This window comes from Aythya fuligula, chromosome 9 (genome assembly GCF_009819795.1).
Source record: "Aythya fuligula isolate bAytFul2 chromosome 9, bAytFul2.pri, whole genome shotgun sequence".
Classification (NCBI taxonomy): domain Eukaryota; kingdom Metazoa; phylum Chordata; class Aves; order Anseriformes; family Anatidae; genus Aythya; species Aythya fuligula.
This window is the reverse complement of record NC_045567.1, coordinates 21,818,148-21,839,006: the sequence shown is the minus strand read 5'-3', so window position 1 is coordinate 21,839,006 and position 20,859 is coordinate 21,818,148. Positions and strand designations below refer to the sequence as shown.

The following is a 20,859-nucleotide window of genomic DNA, read 5'->3' as shown; positions in this document are numbered from 1 at the left end:
TTGGCCTTAATTATTTTCAGTCATTTTGCCACTTACTCAGATGATCTGCACAGCATCCCACTTTGAGGCACGCTCTCGATGGTCAGTGCAGCTTCAGCCCGTTTGCTGACAGCTCTGCAGCCTGCTCCTGGACCAGGTAGGATGAGAGAAGCAACACACTAACCCTGCTCTACACTATTCTTCAGTGTCAACCTTTTTCCAAAATTGTGTATGTGATATATAGGAATAGCATGTGCCTTGTTTTAAAACAAACTGGCCCAGCCAGCTGCTTGGGAAGAACTAGCTTCCTGATTCATAGGAACAATTCTTCCAATTTCATGCTTCTTATAATTTTCTATATTCTACTTGCAGAAATATCAGGCGACCATAGTCTTTAATTGTTAACCTAAGTGCAATGCATGCCTGGTATATAACAATTATTTCTTAATAAAGTATAATTATTATAAAAAAAAAAAATCAAGACAGTCTCAGCCTGTGCAACTGAAACTGTTAATTTACCTAAGGGATTATTTCAACATTTATGTATATTAGGCATTATATAAAACCTAGGATTTCTTGGGACATTATCAACAAAGGCAAGGTTTTTTCAAACCCACTTTTTACTGATTGCATTATCAAATACAATTTTATTTGCTTGAATCTTCTGGGAAGGATATGATTTTAATAATGCATAAAAGGCTCGCCTCGTAGTTGGCTGTTGGCTTTTACTTGATACTTAATGTAATCTGTAATTACTCTAGCAGCTCCTGTGCTGGCTGGTGTGTTAAGGTCGCTGGAAAGCTGTGCTGTGTTGTACTTGGTGTACACGAACATCCTTCTGGTGATTGATGGCTACACCCTACGGAAATGTTTTAATTCTGTCCTTGAAGCGTGCCTTCAGGAACACTGTCAGTACGTATTCTTCCTCGTCGAGCAGCACACAGCACTTGGGAATCCGCAGCAGCCCGAGGTCCCTGGCTTCTGCCCGTGGGCATTCAATAACCTCTCCTCTGGGCTTTGAATTCAGTCCCCAAGCCTTCAACCGAGAGACTTATCTACCTCTGATTTACTAGAAGGGGCTACTTTAAAAGGCATACTTAGGACACGAAGATTCCCATGAAAAAGCAGCAACAGCTGGTAAATCACAAACCCAATTATCAGATCCCAAGAAATAATGTGTGTCCTCCTCAGTCAGGTCGCTCACAATTACTCCAAGCCACAGCCACGTCCAGTATCTTGCCTTCACTTTGATGTTGTTTGCTGCAGTAATCTGTCCAGAATCCAGTCAATCTGAACAGATGTATAGAAAAATAGCAAAGGCTACTGTCCATTATCATTTATGTTTCACTTTGCACTATTATCAAGGAAAATACTTGAATACTAAAAAACTTTTGCAGAACTTGGCTTCAGGAGGGCAGAATTCCACCTTTTTATGTATTGTTCCCGTTTGCAATAACTCCTCTTTAAACCATATTCCTGAGCTATCTGAAGCCTTTGGCCAGAACCTACAGTTGAGAGGCACAGTTAAAATGCTTCGAGCTGGCTGATATTACAAGACTAGATCCTACTTTAAAGACGTTTAATGTTACCACAGGGCAGCCAAGCCCTCCAACACGGCAGGTTTGCAAGCCAGCAAGTCACCTGCAGCTTCTCATGTCATCTGCTCCAGTGACACCAGCGAGATAAACTGGAAAATAGGAACAAAGCACTGGAAATATTCCAAAGCTGCTGTATCCCAGAGGTTATTTAACTTGGACTTCACACTCCTAAGATTTCCATGAAATAGACTGAGAACTGAAACAGTAGCCGGTATTAAGCACAGAATCAGTAATTTAACTGTTACTCCACATTTTTTTTTACAATCCTCACTGAATGTAAACCAGCTTTTTGTCCTGGTGATACAACTTTGCTACCTGAAAAATGGCATTGCCAAGGGGGTAAAAAAAAATCAGTATAGAAAGTCCTGTGGTGAATGAAGAAAACAACTTGGCAGAAAAAGAGATAATTTTGAAAAGCTTATTAATGGGTAGGGTTTTTTGTTTGTTTGTTTTTCTGTACTTCATAACAATTTCTGCACTAGATACCTTTGGATTCTGTGGGTTTTCCAGGAAAATGGTTCACTGAAAGTTGTGTCTGCTTTCAACAAGGAAAATCAAGAGCCAAACTCCACTTGTCATTTGCCAGTATTTGTTATTCATTTTTGATGGTTTCAGATTCATGGTTTCTACTCCCTCTGAAAGTAATTAGAACAGTTATTTACAAGTAATAGGAAAATAAATTTGTAAAATCCTTTATCAGTATATTTCAATATTAAAAACAACAATAAAGAATTAACTCCACCTCCAATAAAACAAACAAAAGATTCTGGTTTTAATTTTTTTTTTCAGTGTAGAACTTCATGTTTTGTTTGTTGGTTACCTGTTTTCTCAGTGAAATTCATTCATTTCACGTTCACTAACTGACCTGCTCTTCTGTGGAGTTGGGTGTCTTCTTCTCCAGCTCTAGCCAAGAGCAACTAGGTTTTTTTTCTTGTATCTCTCAGCTCACATTGCCAATGATGTAGATACTTCTAGGGACCAGACACACTTAAATTGCAGACAAGTTAAGAGTATTTGTTATAGTATCAATTCATCTTAACACTTACTGCAAGTTTGAATGCCACAAGACCAGCACAAATGGAAAATAAATATATTCCCATTCAGGTCTAGTGAAAGATCAGGGAGCTTTTAAACATTGCTGTCTGTAGCTGCTAAGTGACTGCCACACACAAACTGTCTTTGCATTAGTTTTGTGATCATCTCCACTGGAAATTAATTTTGTTGTACTCATCATTGATGTACTGCATTATTCTTGTCACCAGAAATACACAAAGAGGCTGAATAACAAACCATTAATATTTCTAGATCCTAGGTGGGTGTCTGCGGGTTCTTTTTTTTTTTTTTTTTTTTCCTGCAAATAAAAATCACCATACAAAAAAAAAATCTACATTAATACAGAAGGAAACTGTTATTCAGTACAGCAGTGAGAGCCCCAGCTACCTGCAAGGCCCTACTGCAATCACCGATAACTTGCTGGGAGCAGAATCAAAGAACTGGAGCATGCAACTTCAACCCTATAAGAAAATAAAAATTAAAATTAAAAATCGGCCAGGATAAACAGAGAAAGCATGAAAACAGCGTTTTTCTGGCACCCCCTGTAAAACGAAGAGTTAAATTAATACATGAAAAGATCCTATCAGCTCTGACTCCTCTGAGTTATTAATTGAACACCTTCTTGGAAACAGGTAGATAAAGACGTGTACCTTGGGGAACGAGATAAGAGTGAAAGGAAAGGGAGAGAAATTAGCAGAGTTTTGCCAGTTCACTCCCTTAATTGTCAGGCTAGGCTTGTTCAAAGCTGCTCAGAAAAGCATAATACGAAGTGGTAACTAAAGTGCAGGCTGATGATGCAGAAGATAAAAACTTCAGGATTATACTCAAACATGCTTATCTTTAGACACGTAAGAGGCTGTAAAGCCAGCTGAACGATATAAAGCTGTTCTACAACAAGACAAATGTATACTCCATGTGTTATAAGCAGTTCAAGCTGCTTCCTGTGATGAAAAACATGGACTGTACGGTAGACGTGGTGTAGCTAAGTACAATAGATCCCATGATACAGTTGTTTAAAGGAATATTAGAGTGATGAAAGAAGTGATGGAATTCCTCGCTTTAGGAGGCTCAGAGGCTGAAACGGAGAGAAAAGGTTTAAGTGTGCGGGCTGGGTAAATATTTCTGGTCCTGGAAGGCTGCAGCACAGGCTTTACACGGGAATATCCTGACCTGGAAGGGGACAGCAGTGGGGACAGTGCTGGGCAGCACTTCTCACCCACAGACCTTCGTAGGTGGAGGATCCGCCAAGGAAAAGTGCTCAGCAGGGCACATCTGGACTTGCAGCAGACTGGGACCAAATCCCCTTCATTTCAGACCATTTCTGCCCTTTCTGCCCTATTTTGTCCCCCTCAGAGTTCAGTGAAGCATCCACATGCACGATTCACATAACACCAACACAAGAAAAAATAAAAATAATAATAAAAAAACTTTATTGGAATACTAATTGCTGCTCTCAAATATTTGCTCCCAAATTATCATAGCTGCCAATATTCCATCATTAATGTACAAGTCTGATTATCTTTCCAACAAAATACAGAGAAGTGCTGCCTTTAAACTTGTTATCATGGCAAAACAGAACGCGATGATAATGCAGCAGAAATTTGGTTTGCAGCTGTGAAATTCCCCAAAGTCTTGTGACTGGGTTACAACTTTGTAACAGACGATTACCTTCCTCCCTCCCACACCTCCCACATTTGTGTTTGGGAAATAAAGTATACATCTCACAAAAGCAAACTGCAAATCTGTTTAAATAAGTGAGAAATGGGGAGGGCAACTGTGGCAAACGAGACAGGCTACCATTTGCACCTCCAGTGTCTAATTATGCAATGCTTTTGTAGAGGTAAAGATAAAATTGAAGAACTGCAAATGCTGATCTCTGACACTATTTTTGAGGTCAAGGTTTCAAACTGATTTTTCAAGGTGAATCCTGAAGTTTATAAACAGGAAAAGGAAAATCTTTAATTTGAGAAAAATGTGTTTTGATTAGTTTCTAAGACAAACATAAACTGAAAACTACTACTAATTTGGTCAGGCTTGAAAAGTAATAATAAAATAATAACAATAATAATTTAAATAGCATTCCTTCATGACCTGAGCTTTGCTAAAATGTACATCACAAAATGCATTTTTAATGCCTTCTTACACAGGGATGACAATTCATTACAGTGCATTGCTATGAAGCTTAAATAATGTCTTTCAACATTTTTGCTTTGAAGTGAATTCTATAACAATTTTATTTAAATTGAAAAGGTTGTTATTTAACAACAGTTTACCTGTTCTTGAAAAAAAAATAAGGTTTTTATAAATAGTTTCTCTTAAAATCCGTAGCCAAGCATGATCCTGCTTACACATAAATTCTGCAATGCATTGAGTTCTGCTCCCGTGTTTTACAAATGAATAGCTATTGCCATCTACTGTTGGAAAAAAAAAACAGCAGCAGCAGCAGGAGTCTATCCCACAGACCGCCTCCGGAGCACAGACAAAATGTAGAAAACAGACTTGATCAAGTCATATAGGAGAGCAGCTTCCTCCATTCAAAACTGAACTACAACATTCAATTGAACAAAAGAGAGGCAGAAAAGAAGTCTCTTACTCCTAAACCGCTCTGATTTTACGTCTGGTATACCTGGGAACCAGGTATAAAAATAAATGCACGATTTAATAAATCCAGACTTCAACAACTGTTCTTTTTGAACAGGTCAGTTTCTAAAATTCCCCCAATTTCTGTGGCTAGAGTTGAATCACACAAAGTAAAAGATTACCAAATAAAGCTCAATTTTAAGATACTGTTAGACCCAAGCTACTGTCGTGCCTCTATGAGCTGAGAATGACAACTGCAGAAGGCAAAAGTCACCCCCACCTTCCCAGTATGTGCAAGGGCCATGTACCACTGAGCTCCTGCTTGCAGACAGACCTGGTCTGACCCATCACACAGGTCAAAGCCACCCTGCACAGGGCCAAACCCAGATAATACCCAGAGCTCTCTGAAGTTCCTCTGTCATTTTCTCCTAGCAGCTTTTGGATAAAACAACTCGCGGCTCTGCTCTGTCAAGCTGAACGTGAGCAGTGCAAAGGAAAGCACAGAAATTCACTATGTGCTTAAACAACCTTTAGTCCGTATTTTTAAGATTAGATTGCATGACTTCACGTTGCCATTAGGTTTCTTAAACACGGCTGAGATGCATTCTTTTTGCCATTCTTTCTGCTGATAAATACCCTTAGATATGACTCCCAACACCTTTTGAACGTGCCCCTTGTTGAGGCACAACATTAGGGTAGGTTCTATTAATGTTTGCCAGACCTGTCAGAGGTTAAACAGCCTTTGAATTAAACCATTCTTTACTCTTTGATAATTATTATTTCTTCTTAAGACACTTTTTGTTGTCTCATAAGCAAGGTCAGCGTGAACTGTTTTGTTAGACCGAGTGCTGCAGTTCAATGTTAACTCCACTCGCACTGCTCCTACAACGCCTGCACGTCCTGGCATCCTTGCCCACAGCTTTTGGAAATACTTAGCAGAATTTTAAATAACTGAAAAGAAACCCAGCTTTTCTGTTGTTTATTTGAAGAGCACAGCAAAGTGTATTCGGGGTTTGCACACAAAGACACACGGGGATGTGAATCTATATCAATTTAGTGGAGTTCACGTATCTTCGCATGTGAACCTCGTGAACAGATTTTGACCTTTCTTATTTTGGTTTGTTGTGTACTGGCAAATCACGTACATCCCAATCATGAATGGCTCCAAATTAACACAAGAAAGCTAAAACACAAATTGGAAACAGCTTAGTGAAACCAGCGTGAGATGAAATACTGCTGCTGTCATACACAGTGAGCTCTTTGGAGTGGAAAAAAAGTGCTGCTGTGATGCCAGGAGGGCACCGCTGCTGGAAGGGGGGCTGCAGGCAGAGCCCGGCTTGGAGCACTGCTCAGGACCCCCCATGCCACCGAGTGCCATGGGCAGAATAACCCACTCCCATGGGGGAGGTAAGGTCACCCACCCAACATCCCCAAACCTATCCACTCCTGAAACTCCGTCACAAGAGGGCTCTTCACACAAGTGCTGCAATGTCACACCTGCTGCTACCCCCGGATCCCACAGAACAAGCCTCCTAAAGGATTTAACCCACATGGTGCTGTTTGTTTATTTAACATTCTCAACAGAAAGAAAAAAAAAAATTCCCTTAGCCTCAAAGGGATAAAAAAAAAAAAAAGAAGAAAAAATAAAACAAAAACTCTAGATATTCAGAAAAAGCATGCCACACTAGAAATACAACCATGCAATGGGAACTCACTTTTTACCAGAGCATGGTGAGGCCATTTCTTAGTGCTAGCATGACAGAAGTTGTGTTATCACCTTTGGCCAAAGCACTTTCCATGCACCCAAAGCAGGTGTCACATGACTGATCTGAAACAGTGAAAACATCTGTCTCGAGCGGATGTGAGCAAGGCATCCTTCGAAATTCACCACCTAAACAATCCTTAGAGGACCTCCTAACTTCTTGGCTTTAATTTCCAGGCAGCTGACACTCGATAGTAAGTCAGCCAGGACACACAACCCTAGTTCCCAAGTCATGAGTGGCAGCCTAGAGAATGAACCTCAGAAAGGTGCGTTGATAATTTCCTTGAGCACGTGTACTCCTCCCAGATGTCATCACCTCTCTGTACTACTTTGTGCCACGCAGCTAGCGGTGATAAACTCCTCAGTGCACGCAAGCTTCAAAATAGCAAATACATTTAAAACAAAAACAAACAAACAAAACCCCAAACAAGCAGGTATGCTCATGCTCTGCAGGGAAGAAAATCCGCCTAATGCCAAGCGATTGATGCTGACCTGCTTCCCAGGCTGCTGACTCTCACCGGGAGCTGCTTCTCCCACTTAAGAGGAGAGCCATCAGCTGCAATTCCTTTGATATGCAATGGCGGATATCACTTGCAAATGGCTTTAAACTACTCTGGGAAAAAAAAAAAAAAAGTGCTGAGAATTTTTGTTACAATTCCTAAAAAGCGGCTGTCTCCCCTTTCTGGGCTGTTTCAGTGATCAGCAGGCACAGGAAGGAGGCTGCAGAATACCCTTCTGAAACAGCAGATTCAGCTACGTTTGTGCAAAGTCTTCCCTGCTATAATAAACAGACAGAAATAAAAGTAGACCAAGTTCTCCATTTCTAAATGTTTATTCTCTGGTACATGAATAAGCCGAACATAACTACACTTTTTCATGCATACACGAAGTTGTAGTTTAAGCTTATCACCACTTTCAGAAGCAACATGGAAAAAAAAGAGGAAAAAAAAAAGAAAAGAAAAAAAAAAAAAAAGTGGTGAATGCCACGAGAGATACATTCCATGAAACAATGTTTTGTCCCGATACTTGTGTGGCAAGGAAAGCTTCATTTGGAAAAAAAAACAAGCATTAAGCACATGAAGTATCTTGGCTTTGCAATTACAAGTCTGACAAAGTATTTCGTTGCTAGTGAAACCTGTTGCTCAGAAACATTGAAAATGCGTTACTTTCAAACTAGAGGCGTGTTACCGAACCCTGGCACAGCCAGGTCAGGCTTTTTAAGAGAGGTTCAGTTCCTGCTAACAGGAAGGAGCTCTACAGCTTCAAGCAGGTGATTTTGGACTCTCGCATTCCCACTCATTCTGGCCACATGTTTCTTTCAAACACTCTTACAAAAATTAAGTACCCAAGTTCACCAATGCTCTGCACAAAGAAAGAAGAAAAGACCACAAGATGGCACTGGTCAAACACACAGGAAACCGTCGGACAGGCGATAAAAAATGAGCATCGAGCCGCGTTTGACCCAAGTTTCCAGGGCCATGCCAATGTCCCGCCGAGGTGCGATCTGCGGCGAGCAGCGCACGCTTGGCTCCCATCACACGTGACATGCACGTGGGTTTGTATTTCTGGCGAGTCTCCTGTAAGATGTTGGTCCTGGCTGGAGAAATCCTTCCTCAGGTGGTGATTTCGGCCTTGGAGCTACGTTCGGAGCCTGTCGGTCGGGGTGAGCGCGGTGAGCCCAGATCTTCGCACCACGCAGCTCGGTGCGTGGCAGCGTCCTGGGCCTGGAGGGGAGGCGACTCCAGACAAGCCCGGACGCTTTCTCCTGCAGATCCGTCGTCATTCGCCTCTCCACACCTTCACCAAATATTTACTGCCAGCTGCCCATCCTCGGATATGATATCCTCGCACGTTCCTCAAGCCCCCATCAAGCCCCTCAAGTCCGCATCAAGTCCACATCACCGCCAGGCCCTCCGTGACGAGACCAGCCGCACCTCCAGCCTCCCTGCTGCCCATTTCCCAGTCAGGGACAGCGAGAGGGGACCCCCTCGGTGCCCCCCATCCCCTCAGCCCCCTGCCCGCCCCGTGGGGTGTGTGTGTGGGGGGGACACCTCGGAGCCCTCGGTGGTGTTGGAGCGTGGCCGGCTGTGCACCCCACGGCGGAGGGGTTGCAGGAAAGCCGCCACCGTTCCCTTTTTGTTCTGCTGGGGTCATCCCGGCAGCTGGGGGCTGGGGACCCCCCGGCCCTGCGGCCCCCTTCGTGCGGCCGCCCGGGCTGACAGAGGCGAGCTCTTCGCGGCGGCAGGGGCCATGGCGAGGCCGGCCGACCGCGGCCGGAGGGAGGGGGGACAGCGGGGGGGCCGGGCGGGGGGCCCCCGGCAGCCGGGATCCCCAGAGCTGACGGGCGTTGAGTCGAGCCCCCGCTGACGTTTTTTTTTTTTATCATTAGTGGTTTATTTCGTTTTTATTTCTTTATTTCCTTTTTTTCTTTATTTTTTTTTGTTTTCCTCTTCTTTATTTTTCTTCCGGCCGGGGGCGATCGCAGACCACCCGCCCCGCCCCCCTCACAGCCTCCCGCCCCCCTTCCCACCCTCCATCCCTCCCTCCCTGTCCCCTTCCCTTCCCTGTCTGCTCCCCTCGCCCGCTGAAAGCCAGCGACCAAAACAGCGGGCGGGCGCAGGGAGCGGCAGCAGCCGCCATTAGGGTTAGATCCGCGCGGGCCTCCCACCCGCCACGCGGCCCGCCCGCAGCCCCCCGCGTGCGGCTTTTATAGCGCGGGCCGCCGCGCCCCCATTGGTCGAGGCGGCACCCTCCTCCGCCGCCATTGGGCGAGAGGGGGGTAGTGGGCGGGGCCGGGAGAGCGGCGGGAGTTTGGAAGGCTCGGGTTAGCCGCGCGCCGGCTGCACCACGTGCTCCGCGGCGCGCGCCGGGCTGGGGACTCCCCCCTCCCTCCCTCCTCCCCCGACCCTAATGGGGTCTGGGCTTGGGACCGGGACCTGGGGTTGGGTTAGGACCTGGGGTCGAGGGTTAAGAACTGGGAGCTGGGGTCTAGAGGGCAAATACCTGGTGGTTGAGGTGTTTAGGGTTTGGGGTCTAAACGGCTTAGTGCTGGGGTCTAGGGGTTTGGGGTTGTGGGTTTGGGGTCTAGGGTTTGGGGTTTACGGGTTTGGGGTTTAGGGCTCGGAGTCGGTACCTGGTGGCTGGGTCCGGGGTCCAGGAGGTGGAGTCAGGACGCTGGGAAACAGGGGGTGGGAGCTGGGGTCTGGGGGCGGAGACCTGGGGGCTCGGGATTGGGGGTTAGAATTTGGGGGCTGGGGCTGGGGCTGGGCTCAGGGGCTGAAATCTGGGCCTATAACCACCCCAGGAGGTAGATTTGGCGCTGTAGGAAAAAGTGGTTTCAAATGGCACTTTGGTGTGAAACATTAACCCAAGGTGCGGCGTTCTATTTACTTACATATACAGGCTTAAATATATTGCAAATGAATCGGGTGATTTTGAAGATCAAGATCTCAAAGTTTCTCTGTCACGTTGGCGGTAGGACCCTTTCTCAGCCAGCAACGAAGATTTTCGACGTGGTTCAAATAAAAACCCAAAAGGTGGCAGGTCCAGCTCTTCAGCAGGTGTAAATCTCAGGGCTGTGTGCGGTGGTGGCGGTCTGCCTCCCCAGTTCACTGCCTGAAGGAGAGGAGGAAAAGATGCTCCGTCAGCCTGCACGCTTCAAGAAGTCACCTGCTTTTGCCTGAAACCGTACCAGACTATGCAGGGCCTTTTCCCACGTGAAAAGTGTTATAAAGAAAGGCACCACAAACCCGCGGCACTGCCGTTAGGAACACAAACAACCTGTTTATTTCCACAGCCCCGCTGAGGCTGCCTGTGGCAGATGGGGCAGCGGGCAGCCACCATCTCTGGGGGTGGTGCTTGGGGACACGGCTCAGAGGGTGACGGTGGTAGGGGGTGCTTGGACCAGGTGATTTTAGGGCTTTTCAACCCTAATGATTTTAGGATCCTGGGGGGGAGGCCGCAGCGGTGAGCGCGGTGAGCGCCATGAGGGGGCTCGCCGCAGAATGGGTTCCCGAGCGGGGTTTCCGTAGTGTAGTGGTTATCACGTTCGCCTAACACGCGAAAGGTCCCCGGTTCGAAACCGGGCGGAAACACCGGCGGGTGGCTCGCCTTTTTTTTTTTTTTTCCCACCCTATATATTTCTCGACGTCGTGCTAGAAAGCAATCGAGGTCCGCCAGCGCTGCTGAGCCAGCGCCCCGAATTACTTTGAACTGCAAGCACCAACACGGAGAGATGTCAGAGCCTTCAGTCCCAGCGGGACTACATCCCCCAGCATGCACCGCTCCCTAGCACCCTACACCCCAGCACAACCGCGCCGCGGTGCATCACGGGAGCTGTAGTCCTCTCCTCCCCGACCCTCTCAGCGGTCGTTCCGCGGCCCGTCCCGCCCCGTTCCCCTCTGGGCGCTGCCCGCCGAGTCCCCGCTCCCCCTGCAGCCTCCCCGTGCCCTTCTCCGGTCCCCGGCGGTCCCGGGAGCACCGGAAGTGGCGTGAGGGAAGCGGCGGCGGCACAACATGGCGGCCTGAGGCGGAGGCGCCGCCGCTTCCTCCCGCTCGTCCCGCCGCAGGTGCGCGAGGCGCCGCCGCCTCAGGGACGGGCCCGGGGGGGAGCGGCTGAGGCGGGCCCGGCCCGGCCCGGAGGGACCCGGGGGGCACCGGGGAAGGGCTGAGGAGGGGCCCGGCCCCGGGAAGCTGTGGCCAGGCCGCTCCCCGTTGTCCCCCGGTACTCCCCGGGTCAAGCCCCGGCGGCCGGGGGCTCCCCGCGGCCCTGAGGGAGGCCCCGTGAGGGAGGCGGCCACGGGGAGGGGGGGAGGGTCAGAGCTCAGGTGTCTGTCAGCATTAACTTTATTTTGAGGGAAGGGGGGGGGGAAAAAGTGAAATCCGGTGTGTAACGGGGCTGCTTCGCTTTCCCAGGACGGAGGAGAGGCCGCTGGCAGGATGCAGTACGCCCATCACTGCGAGCACCTGCTGGAGAGGCTGAACAAGCAGCGCGAAGCCGGCTTCCTCTGCGACTGCACCGTCGTCATCGGCGAGTTCCAGTTCAAGGCGCACCGAAATGTGCTGGCTTCCTTCAGCGAGTACTTCGGGGCCTTCTACCGGGACGCCTCGGACAACAACGTGGTCTTGGATCAGACGCAAGTCAAGGCCGATGGGTTCCAAAAGCTCCTGGAATTTATTTACACGGGGAACTTGAACCTTGACAGGTAACGCGTGCGGATAGAAAATGGGGAAACAAACCGTGTTGAGGCAGTGCTGGGTTTTTTGTTCGTTGTAACGCATCTGGGAGGAGCACAGTAGTGGATGTGATGCATACAAACCATTGAAGATCTTCTGTTTGCATGCTTCAGGGTAGCACATGACATACAAGTCCCAAAACAAAAGTATGTTGTCAGATATTTTGCTGATAGGTGCAGTTTCTTGAGTCTTTCTGTCAGGATCAGGAAGGATTAAAAATCCTATGTGGTTACTGGGAGAGGGAGGGATAACTCCATTCTTCCCGAAGTTGGATTATAAGAGCCTTTTTTCCAGTCAACACACAGAAACTATACTTGTTTTCCCCCTCCTGGAGGTGTTTTTGTGCATGTTGTGTTACTTTGTGTACAGGGAGGGTTCTTCGCAGTGCTGCTCTCTCAGGGAAAAGAAAGAGGTGTGGCTCAGTTAGCTGTAACTACTCAGAGGCACTTAGCCCAGAAGTGTAACTCCTGTTGCAATGTCTGGTGTCAAATGTATCAAAAAAAAACTTTGTTGCTGCTGATGTCTGGAAACTCAGACTGAGAATTTTAAAAGCCTGGGTGGTCCTTTCGATGTTGTTTCTGTCTCTAACTTCGCTACAAGTTTTAACGCTAACAGAGCAACTCCCACAGCAGTGCCTCAAAGTTAGTGCCTCAGGCTTTGCAAGTCTCTGGGTTCGTTTGGAGCGGCTGGGATCTCTGAAAGACGTAGGCTGTGACCATGCTGCTCTTACCCAGGGAGAGCTGTTTGTGTAACACCTGGGGCTCTGCTGGCGTGTACCTGTCAGCCTGCCATGTATCCCTGCTGCAGCCCCCGTTGTCTTCTGTGACGGCAGGGGCATGTGTGAACCCTAGAGGGTTTACCTAGAGCTCTGTGCTAGTGGCATACAAGCTACTGAGCCAGTTTTACACATGGACAGAGAATAATTTTGGCTAGCTGCCTGTTGTCGGATGATTTAGTTAGTTTGCTGTGAAATAGACAGGCAGAATGTTGTTGTTTACTGTTCATCTTTAGTTAAAGTGCCAGAAATCCACAGATTGTTACTGGTACTTGTTGCTACCGTTTTTGGACGCTTTTTTTTTCTAAATCATCAAGGCATGTGTTGAAATATAGGATACTGAAAAATATAACTGAAAAATAGTGTGTAGTACCTTAAACGAGGATTTCTTTGGTGTTGATACAGTTTGTGTGTAGCTCATACAGAATAAAGACTGTGTGCAAGTCATTTTATAAAACGAGGTTAATAGCTGCTTTGCAGAATTGCTGGGGTGAATATGCTGCTTGTGAATTACTTATGATTTTTGGCAGAAAGGATAATAATTGTAGCATTTTATTCTCCAGTCTTTTATCCCTTTGTGTTATGACTTCTGAGCATTTTGGACAGACAAAACAAAGTCCGGTCTCACCACCTTACAGTCAGAATTAAAATTCTACAAAAGGCATGTAAACAAAAATAACATTTTTAGTTCTGTGGAGCTGCAGACTCCACTAGGCACGGGCTGTCAGTTGGAGAAGAATTTTCTTATTGGTGTCTTATGGACACAAGATTAGGTCTTGCTGTGTAACTTCTCTGTAGTTGTGCTGTCTGCGTTAATAGAGTTGGTACAGAACAAATTACTGCTTTGTCCAGAATATTGTCACGTAAATCTTGTTTTCTTGCAGCTGGAATGTTAAAGAAATTCACCAGGCTGCCGACTATCTCAAAGTAGAAGAAGTGGTGACTAAATGCAAAATAAAGATGGAAGACTTTGCTTTTATTGCTAATCCCTCTTCTACAGAGACGTCTAGTATCACTGGAAACATTGAAATGAATCAGCAGACTTGCCTTCTGACTCTCCGAGATTACAACAATCGGGAGAAAGCAGACGCTCCTCCTGCAGAGTTGGTTCAGCCACAAGCAAAGAAAACAGCTTTAGAAAAGAAATCCGCTCAGACCAAAAAGCGAAAGAAGAATTTCAGCTCCCCCAAAAGCGTACAGAGTAAATCAATACAGTACCAGACTGACGTGACTGAGAACGCGTCGATTGAAATGTTTTTAGATGCAAATAAGCTGGCCACGCAGATAACAGAGCAGGCTGCCCAAGGCAGCGATAACTCCGAACTCCAGTTGGCAGCCGTGGTGGAAAGCGAAACGCTGGCAGCCCAGGATATTTTAGTTCAGACTATTGCAGCCAAACAAAAACGGGGGAAGGCTCAGCAGAACTGTGCGCTGAAGGAGCACTGCATGTCCAATATAGCCAACGAAAAGAACACTTACCAGCTGGAAAGTTCAGGAGAGGAACTTGACCAGAAGTACTCCAAAGCCAAACCGGTGTGCAACACGTGTGGGAAAGTCTTCTCGGAAGCCAGCAGCCTCCGCCGGCACATGAGGATACACAAAGGAGTGAAACCCTACGTGTGCCAGCTCTGTGGGAAGGCGTTCACGCAGTGCAACCAGCTGAAAACCCATGTAAGAACTCACACAGGTAAGCTGTTGGTTTGTCTCCGTGGACTGGAGATCTGCGATAGCAGCATGGGACTAAAGAGATCTTTGTGTTCTGAGTTGTTCCTCTGGAGGTTTTGTCTGCTCTTGGTACTGTGGCGATAGCGTCTATATCCTGGCAGCGTAAAGTGTTTTGACATTTTTTCAGTACAAAACCATAGTTTCAGTTTTAAGTAGCTAGAAGGGGACTTTATTTGTCAGAGCACCTTGATCTTTGCAAAGATTCCAAAGGCTGGCACCCTTTAACTCTGCAGGGACACTAACTGGAGTGCAGTGCCAGAAACCACCGCCAGCAGAGCGTGAAAGGCTCATGGTACTCGATACCAGAATTTCTGTTGATTTTTTTTTTTTTAACATGAAATCCTAATATAGGTTTGATAACAATGGTGGAAAAAGACAGAAATACATTCTTGGTTCACGTAGGTAGCTTCTCGCGTGGGGATCTTCAAAAAAAAAAAAAAAAAAAGTTAGTGGAGGTGGCTAAATTACACCATTTGGGATTTTAGTTGGTAAAATGTATGGCTGAACGGTGTGATGTTCTCTTCATTCGGTAACTTTACTAGAAGCTTGTGTTGTAGCAAGAGCTGCAAGAGAAAGCATCAAAGAAAAATCATTTATGAACACTTTAACGTTAAGACAACGCATTCAACCTGGAAAGATTATGAACAGCAAGTTGCTGGAGCCTGGGAAGACACTGGGGAGAAGCACAAGTCTTCTTTGTCTATTTTTATGCCCGTACCTAGACAAGGAAGGCTTGCTACTGGATTAGTTCTGTCTTCAATTTGATCCAGCGTAGCTGTTCTGCTCTCACCTTTGCTGCTGTGCTAAACCCAGTGAGCAGCAGAGGGTCGTTGTTTGCATAGTTTTCTTCCTTTTGTGGCTGGCATTCCGAATTCTGAAGTAACAGTGAGAAAGGCTTTTTAAAAATGGTTCCTTTTGCTCTTTTTCCCTTTGGAAAACTGTGAGCAGAGGTCAGCCGTGGAGCTCTCTCCAGGAAGCTGTGAGGATGCAGAAGAGGAGTAGGATGCAAAGCCTCCAGTAGGAGGTCCTGAGGTACAGCTGCAGGAGAACACCATTCCCGTTCAGTGACCAAGGGAGAGAACTTCAAATATCGTCAGCCACTGACTCACTAAAGATTCATACGCAAGGTGAAACTCATGAGCAGTACTCAGGGCCAGTTTGCTGCTCCTAGCTGGCAGGTTAGCTGCCTGGTGCTTTTATTTCTGAAGCTTTTAAGTACATGTTGTGCTTAGGAATTGTCAAGTCCCCAGTTTGGCTGTGCAGAGGCGCTCTCATGCTGCCATCTGAGTCTGTGGCGTCGCACAGCCCTTTGATGAGACTGCACTGACCACAGAGAAACCACAGGCAGTCAGAGAGGTACCTGTAGTGTTCTGCAGCAGACACTAGCGAGAAGTTAGGGAGCACTGGAGGACTCTTGTTGTTTGAGAGGCAAGGAAGCAGGTGATTTACAGGCTGATCATCTCAGATACTTAGAATTCTGAATAAACATAAACAGCACAAAGTCTGAAAAAGTAGTAGTAGCTTTCAGAAGGTAATGGGGGGGAGGGGAAATGGCATTATTAAAACCATGAATTATTCCCTTTTGTTTTCAAATGGTAATATGCCAGAAATGGCCTGTTGTGCGCTGTGCTGCTGGCACGTTCCACCTCAGCGGGCTGAACGCCGGATGCTATGAGATGTTGTTTGTAAGACCTACTAGAAGAGACACTTGAGTCTTGGCCAGGTAATGGATTGGAAAGCTTGCTTACGTAAACCCAGAGAGTACAAGAGGTTTGTTTTTTTACCAGGGGAGAAGCCATACAAATGTGAGCTGTGCGACAAAGGCTTTGCCCAGAAGTGCCAGTTGGTGTTCCACAGCCGCATGCACCACGGCGAAGAGAAGCCGTACAAGTGCGACGTGTGCAACCTGCAGTTCGCGACTTCGAGCAACCTGAAGATTCACGCCAGGTAGGGAGAAGTGAGATCCTGCAGATGTTTATCCACGTGTTTATTTAAACAGAATAATTTTCTGTGCTGTGAGCAGGACTTACACAGTCACATAATTTGATCGTTTCTTAATCCTTCTGTCTTGGGTCCTGTCTCACATCACACTAACAGAATGCGTATGTCTGTGTCCTCCCTTGTTAGGGAGGGAGCAGTTTATGAATGGCACAACATACGTACTGGCATCCTTATGGCAATGACGGTTGTTTGTTTTAAACTCTTTGAAGTACCTGGAGACAAAAGCAGTCCTTGACAGGAAGTGAAACAGAACCGGTCTCCCTGCGCACAGCAGCTGGCATGTTGCATTTTCTGGCAGGAGCACAAATCACATTCCCTTGTTCGGAACCATCATTTTATCTCTCAGTGTGCTGTAATGTAACACTTGCTGAGTTCTCAGGGTGACTGTTATGTGCACGGGGCCCATAGTTTGATTCAGCTGCCGTGAAATCACTGATGCACGAATTCCCCAAGCAAACAGACAGTGAATTTTACTCCACGAGAAACTTCTAACTCCAAATCAGCTCCCAGTTGATGAGTTTTGTGGCTCACAGAACACTAACACAAGGAGCTTTGGAGGAGGCAGGGGAGAGTTGAGGAAAGTCACCTAACCATGAGTGCTGCTTCCCTTCCTGCCCTGATCACTACTGTCTGTTCTTTTGCAGGAAGCACAGTGGCGAGAAGCCCTACGTCTGCGACCGCTGTGGTCAGCGGTTTGCTCAGGCGAGCACCCTCACCTACCACGTGCGTCGCCACACAGGGGAGAAGCCCTACGTGTGTGACACCTGCGGAAAAGCCTTTGCTGTCTCAAGTTCTCTCATCACCCATTCCCGAAAACACACAGGTAAGGGGAGACAGAGGAAATCTCTGCCCTGGGATATCTGGGAGTGACCTCTGGTGTCCATCCAGCTTCTTTTTCACGTTTTTTCCCTTTGACTTCACTTTAGGGAGCTCTTTCTCCCATTGGATGTTACCTCTGTTTTATTTTAACTTGTTCTTTATGTGTATTATGGTTAATATAATGAAATAAACTTTGTGTTTCCTTTAGGAGAGAAGCCATATATCTGTGGCATTTGTGGAAAGAGTTTTATTTCCTCTGGAGAACTCAATAAACATTTTCGGTCCCATACAGGTCAGTTTCCAGACAGGCTGCTTCCTGCACAATCAATAATATTCTACTTTTACCTTTTTGCCTTTAAAATATACCACATTGTGCTGTACTTGAAAGTAGCAGAGTTTCTTAATCCATGTATCTCTGTATGAAAATAAAGAAAATATCTGTGATTTTTTTTAATTGCCTTTTTCAGACTAATTTCTGTGTGTAACAGTGTAGGTGTTGATGTCTGATCATGGTTTTAATTCAAACACAGAGGCTTTTTGCTTTGTTAATCTCCTATTCCGGAAACAATTTTATTCTAAATACTGACAGACAGACAGAACCTTAGAGTTACAAACTGTATTTTAAAATACAACTCTAAATTCCAGTGTTCTACATCTGCAACTGTGTTTTCTTTCAATTTCAAAATTATTCTAACTGCCAAACCCATTTGTTTTTTCAGGTGAAAGACCATTTATCTGTGAAATGTGTGGAAATTCTTACACGGATATAAAAAATCTTAAGAAGCACAAAACGAAAGTTCACACAGGTGAGCTCCTTGTGCAAAGAGAGGTTAAGAAACTTCATAACTGTTTTCTCTTCATGTCAAATAATATTATTGTTTTTTGTTTGTGTTTTGTTTTGTTTTGTTTTCTTGAACTGGCCTAAATTGAGAAAACTTTAATTTTAGAAATTTTTCTACATTTAGAAGATTTTTGGATGGTAGCTCACCTTAGTGCTAAAAGCATCTGCTTTAGAGGTACCCAAACCTTTTAAAGCCTAAAGGATTTGCTTTAAAGTAAATTCAAGACAAATTTTCAAGCAGTTTGCATTGCTATAGCAAGCACATCTTGACCAACAGAAAAGTAGATTGCTGCTGACAAGAATTTCTGTATGTGAATGTTTCCTTTCTTGTCCTCGTAAATTGTGAGAGCTTTCCACGTTAAGGCATGGCCTGAGTTGTAGGTAACTTTTTCTTTCGTCTGAGTCTCTTTTTGGAATCTGTCCGTATTAGGGTAATAATGTGAATGAAGAAGGCATACTGGTTACAAGAATTAGTTTCCTTCTAGAAGGACCCAGTATTTTTAATGCAACAGTATAGTCAATGTTAATCGAGGTCTGAACTGGATTAGCAATAACACAGTACCAGGCAGCCAGCAAAATGTTCTCTGCTGCAAATACTGCCCTAAAAAGGCTTCAAATACATTCAAATCCTGCTCTGCATAGATTTTGACTAGGAAGAAATGTGACTATTACTTGGCTATGGTGCAAAACCCAGGACATGTTTCAGAGAACGGAACCAGTCTCTTTCAACACTGGCTCCACATACCTCATCATCTGTCCATCCTTAAGTGTATTTGTCCTAATTTCCTAGCCTCTGTCATATGAAAAATGGAATAATCAGTGTCTGTATATGTCTGGCCTGGCGAGGGAGAGGCTGAGAAAACAAGTCACATGCGGAGGCAGCTTTGAAGGTCAAAGTCTCGGTGAAGCCCCGTTTAGGAAGGTGCTAATGCAGAAGGGGGTGGAAGCAAATGTGCGGCGAGAGCAGCAGCGAGCGAGGGCTGGGCACTATGTGGCTGTGGTTCTTATGTTTTTGGGGATGGAAAATCTCAAGGAAACCTTCATAAGTGCATTTTCTCCAAAGCTCCTTTGTTCACTGTGTTAAGGATTTGTTATCTTCTGTACCATGCCAAGTAGAGATCAAGTTAGAATTCATCATCTGTCTATTTGTCACGTCACAGGAAGCAGAGGATGTGATTCTCAGTTTTCACACTCTGTTTACAGCTTGTTTTGGCTTCACAGCACATTGAAGGTACTGATAGCACAACTGCCCGGGCAGTCTTTGACACGCCCCGTGCTTGTTTGGGCAGTCAGTTGAAAGGGAATCTGCAGAATTTGCATAGGAGCTTTTGAACATTCCTTCAGATGGTTTCCAAGAGAGATGGCGAGTTAAGAGGGATGGTATGAGACACACATGAGGATAGTTCATACGATGTCCTCAACAGGATAATCTGTAGGGAATTTGAATGTCTTGGTAAGATCTAAATAATCATTCAAGCACTTTAATTTTTCACATTGGATTTGGTCATTTTAATTCTTCCATGTAGAGACACTTGTGCTGTCTTTCCTTCTTGTTGAGTTGTGTTATCTGTAGCAAGATTTCTAATAGCAGTTAGTCCACTTTTTCTGAGAACAAGTCTTGCTTGGTTCTTGCTAGCAGCGATTCTTGTATCATTTGCAAAATTTTCCCTTACATTAATTGCTGGGAAAATAAAATAAATGCTTAGAAAAACATTTTTTTTCTTTTTTCTTTTCTCAGGATCCGAAACTCCTCCTGATTCTAACACACTCGATAATTCTTTCAATGAACAAGAATCCATTCAGAGTCAGAAAAGTCCTTTGTCAGAGTCCATAGATGTGAAGCCCTCCGAGATGTCTTTACCGCTTCCCCTTCCCATTGGGACTGAAGACCATCAGATGCTGCTTCCTGTGACAGGCAGTCAGTCTCCTTCGTCAGAGACATTGCTAAGATCTGCTGTGACTGGATATTCAGAACCTCAGTTTATTTTCTTGCAGCAGTTATACTGACAGCGCAGAACAGAGCCACAAGGTAATCCAGCAGTGAACTCACATACGTTTGGTAAAGATGAACATAATCAAGCAGTCACAGTTATTGAATTGGACTTGTTCTTTTTTTTTTTTTCTTCTATGTAAAAATCCTCATAAGGCATTTCCATTGTACAGTGCTGTCTTTCCTCTTTTTTTTTTTTTTTTTTGGTTGAATTGTGCTAATCTACAATCAAATTTCTATTTGTAATTAACACTGATTTCCAGGAGACAATTCCTTTTCAGCAACACCTGCCTTAAGAATTCTCTGTTAAGTATGTTAACGCATTTTTGGAGATCACTTTCTATGTTCCTGCTGATCTGAGGTGTGACAGTGTCATCTGAGCACCGGAGCAGGTTGCAAGAGAGGCCGTGGAGGCTCCCTCCTGGGAGACACTTAACAGCTGCCTGGACAAGGTCCTGTGCAACCTGTTCTGGGTGTCCTGGTTTGAGCGTGGGGGTAGGA

General features: G+C 45.5%; 1 protein-coding gene and 1 non-coding gene across 2 annotated transcripts; both read left to right on the top strand.

The window, feature by feature from the left end:
• The first annotated feature begins 10,993 nt into the window (after positions 1-10,993).
• On the top strand, positions 10,994-11,066 carry TRNAV-AAC. Its single transcript has one exon. It is a non-coding gene; the product is annotated as a tRNA-Val (tRNA).
• Positions 11,067-11,494: 428 nt separating this feature from the next.
• On the top strand, positions 11,495-20,528 carry MYNN (myoneurin). The gene is made up of 8 exons (XM_032193754.1): positions 11,495-11,540; positions 11,887-12,176; positions 13,867-14,669; positions 16,495-16,654; positions 17,353-17,531; positions 17,736-17,819; positions 18,247-18,333; positions 20,107-20,528. Exons 2-8 carry the CDS (start codon positions 11,911-11,913, stop codon positions 20,373-20,375), a joined length of 1,848 nt encoding a protein of 615 aa, XP_032049645.1. The 5' UTR covers positions 11,495-11,540; positions 11,887-11,910; the 3' UTR covers positions 20,376-20,528.
• Positions 20,529-20,859: the final 331 nt, after the last annotated feature.